Raw genomic sequence first — 6,135 nt, 5'->3', positions numbered from 1 at the left:
TAGCACTTTTTCTAGGATGAGTTCGCGGACTCAACTGTCCAACCTCGTGTGTGTGTGTGTGTGTGTGTGTGTGTGTGTGTGTGTGTGTGTGTGTGGTCACGGGATATGTAGTATAGCATAAGAAAGATAGTCAATGGTATTGTAACAGCTATGTAAGATGTCAGAGGGGTAGTAGCTTGGTGGAGGGTGATGATCACTTTGTGAGGAGTGGTGTAAATATATAACTATTATGTACATTGTTTTGTACATCTGCAACTAACTAAAAAAAAAAGGACAATTTAAAAAAAAAACAAAAAAAACTAAAAGCAAAAGGTACTACACACAAACAGTCTCCTCTAGTCGATAGTCATTTCCCATGGGGGTATCAGTTAACTCTAATGCTTCTATACATGTATACCAGAATTGAATAACTAAGTAAATGAATGGAAGCTGATGGGAGACAGCTTCCTGTTAGAGTGGGAATTCACAGATAAGTAGGGGGGAAGGCTAGAATGATACATGTGATAATCAATTAGTTAGAAACACCACCATGACCTCATATCTTTATAGATGGTACACAGAAATATCTGTAGACATATGAATATACCCAAGTTAGTCTACACACATATATTTCTTTACTCTGTCAGAGAAAGAGAGCCTATAAAAAAATGATACCCCCCTTAAGATGAATCTGGTCAAGATGATGAGAAGTCATCACTCCAGAAAGAATAAGGTAAGAAAGGCCTTGATATGGAAAGAAGCATGGTAGGAGATGATAACCTCTCATTCCTATTCAGCTATGAAGAAAGAAAAATTATTACCCTTTTCTCCCCACCCATCCAGATACTCAATCTTCAAATAAAATAATCTATCCAAAATCTTAGTGTGAGAAGAAATCTCAAATATAGAAAAAGAAAAACTAGCACAGGCCTAGTACATTATATAGTCTAGAGCAGGGGTCGGCAAACTTTTGAGACGGAAGAGCCAATCCTGTCCCTCACAACAATTTAAAAATTATTCAAGAGCCATAAATATATTTTTAGATAATCACCATTATGTGAATATCTTTTATAAATTAAACTATGATAGTTTTATTTCAATTTTCAGTTTTACTTCAGAGCTACATGTGCATACCCAAAGAGCCACGCATGTGGCTTGCGAGCTGCAGTTTGCTGACCCCTGGTCTAGAGGGAAATATTCATCCTCTCCAGCAAATTGAGGGATTATGGATATCTGGGGCAAGAGGGAGCAGGAAAGAAATCCCAAATCTTGTAAAGATTGTGGCACACTGAACAAGCAAAAATTCATCTTTTGGAGAAACACTATTAATAAAAAGCATGAACCCATTTACCCCTACAAAACGGTTACACAAAATAAAAACTGAGAAGTTACCCAGTACTTGAAATGACAAATGAGAATGTAATCACTCACTTCTAATAATTCTGAGACAATAGGCAGAACTTCAGGATTACAGATATCTATGGAGTCATCCCGGTATGTCTTCTTTTTATAACAGATATTACCCAAATGTAGTATTGCTGAGAGAAGAGAGAAAATCCTGCAAAAATAAAACCACAAATTATAGCTTGCTTGTGTGCATTCTCTGAAGCTTACTTCATCCTAAAAATTCTAATCAAGCAATGACCCCATACAAATATGAAGCATTTAGTCTTTAGAAAGTAAGAAATACAGAAATCACTAAAATTTATAAAGGGCTTACTATGTCAGGCACTGTGCAAAGTGCTTTATACAGCCTTAATTTCAGTACTGTACCACTTTGTCAGATACAGTTATTTGAACGGACTACTCATTAGTGTCTGACTCTTGTACCACTTGTCAGATAAAGTTGTTTGAAAGGGATTTCCTGCTATTTTGTCTGTAGTAGTTTCTGTACTACTAGTTGTCTGCAGAATCTGCTGTTGTGTTTCTGAAGTCCAAGACTTTCTAAATGCTTTTACTCCTAAATGGAATGCCCTTTCCTCACACTGTCTATTTCAGATATACTGAATCAGAATCTTTAAGGGAAAGGCGTTGGGATCTGTATTTTTTAACCAAGCTTAGGTGATTTTTTTATTAGTAGCTATATTTAAGAAATGCTTTCTCACATCATATTGTGGTACCCCTGATAAATGTCTTATAAAAACAGTGTGGGGCCCCTGGGGTATACTGCCTAATATCAGACGCCTACTGACCCTCTGTTTCGTCCTTCCCTCCTGTCTCAGAGGAACGCATGCCCCTCTTCCAGTCAACATTAATCCCTCCATGTGTGCTCTCCATCCCATGAACTTGAGAACATTATTATACCTTTTTCCTGTCTCTCACCTGAACCTACAAGAACTTTACATCAAAACAATCTCATGTTCACTTCTCTCTCATTTTAAACAAACCCGTCCATCCTAGATCCCACATCTTCTCCTTCCCTTCACAAACAAGCTTTTTGAAATGTTAACTTATACTCCTTGTCTTCACTTTGTCATTCCCTATTTACTACTGCATTTTGGCATCTGTCCCCTACTAAAATGTCTCATAGAGGTTACCAAGGACCTCCATGTAATAAAAGAAAAGTATATTATGTCCTATAGTTACCTGACATCTCAAAGGCATTTAACACAACTGAACACTCCATCTAAAAGCCATTCCTGTATATACACATCTTTGTGCCTTTTCCGATTATTTCCTTAGGATGAGTATGTCCTACTTAAAAAATTTTAACTATGTATTTTCCTAAAATTAGGAAATATTCTAAATAAAACAAATATTCTAAATAAAACAAAGAACCATTACTTTCAGAGGTCCTAAATCAACATCTAATTCATAGGCCTAATTTCACAAATAATTAAAATTCTTTAAAAGTTTGAATCATTAATATAACTCAAAATACAAGTCAATTATAAAGGAAAAAATCATGAAAGTATTCTGCGTTAAAGAGGAAACTCAGTATCAACTGAAACATTATAAAAACTAATGGAAGCCAAAAGACATAAAAACACAAGTTTCTGAGACATTTTTTTAAAAACTATTTTTAGCAGTAGTTTATATGGTTGCTAATTACACTGTTTCAGAATTTTGGATTCAAAAATCAGCACATTAATGTTTTCTCACACACATAGGTGATGCACACATAGTCTCCAATAAGAAATATCATGTAAATAATCAATATACTATATATAATCCAATAAAAAAAGATTAATAAATATGAACAAGGATCCCTATTCTCAAAAGACATATAATCTTGCATTAGAAGATAACAATAAATTATCACAGGGCAGGATATCTTAAAATACAGAAGGTAGAAACAATGCACAGATAAGGAAAATTTCATTGGAAAGGTAGTGTACTCTAAAGCAAACAAGTTTCTATTCACATGACAAACTTTCGGCTGCCTGCAAAGCTGTATTTGGAGGGGTTCTGGCGTAGAGCTGAGTGCAGTAGAAAAGAATGCTGTGATTTATTAGCAGAGTCAATCATGGTCCAGGACAGGGAAACAGCAGTACACATGATATGCCCTCTATCCAAAAAACTGAACGTATTTAAATGAGTAACAAAGATATGAACATCATTCCTTCATGAAATGGAGAAAATAGTAAATATTCAGAATACAACAATGTTTTAGACTACACCGTCAGTCTTGTTAAAATGCAAAACTTGTGTTGGGGAATATATGAAGATAATGAAGTGATAGAGAAGGGTCAAACTGAATGTCAGGCAGGCCACTGAGAACATAGTATTTCCAGTGGTTACTAAGATGGAATACTGTCATATCAAAAAGTATAAAAGACATCCTTTGGTGTGTGAAAGTAAAATTGTGTTTCCAACTTACGTTATCTATCTTACATTATCTTTAAAAAACGGAATTATTTCACTGTTATTTAATAAATATCCTGAGGGAAGAATGTAAGTAATACAGCATGAAGGAATTGATAGGGTACTCTCATTTACTTTGTAACTTTCAAATGAATTTCAGTTTATGTCACCAATTAAATGGGTTTGCATGTTTACATATTAAATAATTTGGTTTTAACTTATCTTTCTAAAAATATTCTGGTAAATAATCTGCTAATTGAAGATCCATTCCAATAATGTAATCACAAGCAAACAAGAAAATAGCAGAGCTGATATCTTTCTACTCCTAGTATAAGATTAAAAGTTGACAATATAATCAGATCTGGCATATTTATTAACACTAATTCCCTCCTAAAAAGAATAGTTATGCTGCTATTTTTTTCTGGTGAGAGTCAAGGTTATTTGTCTTTAAATTTTTTTTAAAGATTTTTTATTGGGGAATTGGGGGAGGGGAACAGACAAGTTGCTGTCCTTTTGTTCTTCAGTATAGTTGTGGAGGACGTTGCTTCACTGGCCCATTTNAGACATTTCTCTAAAGAGGAGATACAGACGGCCAACAGACAAATGAAAAAATACTCAACATCACTAATCATTAGAGAAATGCAAATAAAAACCACAGTGAGATACCACCTCACTCCTGTCAGAATGGCTATCATCAATAAATCAACAAACAACAAGTGTTGGCGAAGCTGTGGAGAAAAGGGAACCCTGGTGCACTGTTAGTGGGACTGCAGATTGGTGCAGCCATTATGGAAATCAGTATGGCGGTATCTCAAAAAACTGAAAATGGAACTACCTTATGACCCAGCAATTCCACTCCTGGGTATCTATCCAGAGAAGCCCAAGACGCTAATTTGAAAAAATATATGCAACCCTATGTGTATTTTGCAGCGCTATTCACAATAACCAAGATATGGAAACAACTGAAATGCCCATTGATAGATGATTGGATAACGGTACTATGGTACATTTCTACAATGGAGTATTACTCAGCCATAAAAACAAAATGAAATCTTTCCATTTGCAATAACATGGATGGACCTAGAGAACATTATGCTAAGTGAAATAAGTCAGACTGAGAAAGACAAATACCATGTGAACTCACTTACGTGTGGAATCTAAAGCACAGAATAAATAAGCATACAAAACAGAAATAGACTCAGAGATATAGAAAAAAAAAAATTTGGTTGCTAGACAGGAGGGGGGAGGGGATGGGGAGAAGGTGAAAGGATTAGAAAGTGCACATTAGTAGACACAATACAGTCATGGGGATGCAAAATACATTATGGGGGATACAATAAAAAATGTAGATTATGTAAGCTGCTGGATGGGCAAAGGACTTATCAGGGGGATCACTTTATAGACTGTGTAGATGCAGGACCAATGCACTGTACACCTGAAGCTGAAGTATAATAATATTGTATGTCAACTATAATTAAATATATATGAGGTCTGACAATTAAGTTCACGAACTTGCCACCATGCACTTACATTGGCAGCACTATACAAACAGCTCGGTAAGGTTTCATAACCTTGGTATATCAGTGGCTTACAGCTGTGTTTGTGTTGACATGTGGCAGTGTCTTCCATGTTTTTGTGCGCTGTCATGAGAATGTCTGAGCTTGAAATGAAGCAACGAACAAACATTAAATTTCTTATTAAACTTGGCAAGAGTGAAAGTGAAATCAGGCATGTTATTAGTCCAAGTTTATGGGAATAATACCATGAAGAAAACGGCAGTGTACAAATGGATTAAACGTTTTTCTGAGAGGAGAGAACGCGTCACTGATGAAGAGTTCAGGGCGGCAGTAACGAGCAGAACTGACGAAAACATTGCAAAAATTCTTCGAATTATGTGTCAAAATCATCAGCTTACTGAGAAGCATAGCAGACCAAGTAAACATCGATAAAGAAACAGTTAGGAAAATCTTAACTGAAAATCTTGGCATGAGAAAGGTATGTGCAAAAATGGTCCCTAAGGAGCTCACAGATGAACAAAAGCAAAGGGAGTTTTTAGCCGGGAAACAAATAACTGTATTGGAACACCCTCCCTACTCACCTGATCTGGCCCCAATGACTTCTTTCTTTACCCATAGATAAAAGAAAATATTGAAAGGAAGACATTTTGATGACATTCAGGACATCAAGGGTAACATGACAACATCTCTGATTGCCATTCCAGAAAAAGAGTTCCAAAATTGCTTTGAAGGGTGGACTAGGCACTGGTGTCAGTGCATAGCTTCCCAAGGGGAGTACATCGAAGGTGACCATAGTGATATTCAGCAATGTATGTAGCACTTTTTCTAGGATGAG

General features: G+C 35.9%; 1 protein-coding gene across 1 annotated transcript in view; it reads right to left on the bottom strand.

Moving 5' to 3' along the window:
• The window catches only part of MYO9A (myosin IXA), a 282,854-nt gene that overhangs the window by 180,414 nt on the left and 96,305 nt on the right, over window positions 1-6,135 (bottom strand). The window contains exon 8 of the mRNA XM_019659575.1: window positions 1,411-1,537. Within this exon, the coding sequence (XP_019515120.1) occupies window positions 1,411-1,537 (127 nt within the window). The remainder of the gene's footprint in view (window positions 1-1,410; window positions 1,538-6,135) is intronic.

Source organism: Hipposideros armiger, unplaced genomic scaffold (assembly GCF_001890085.2).
Source record: "Hipposideros armiger isolate ML-2016 unplaced genomic scaffold, ASM189008v1 scaffold_302, whole genome shotgun sequence".
Lineage (NCBI taxonomy): Eukaryota > Metazoa > Chordata > Mammalia > Chiroptera > Hipposideridae > Hipposideros > Hipposideros armiger.
The sequence above is the reverse complement of the archived record's forward strand: the minus strand, read 5'-3'. Positions and strand labels throughout refer to the sequence as shown.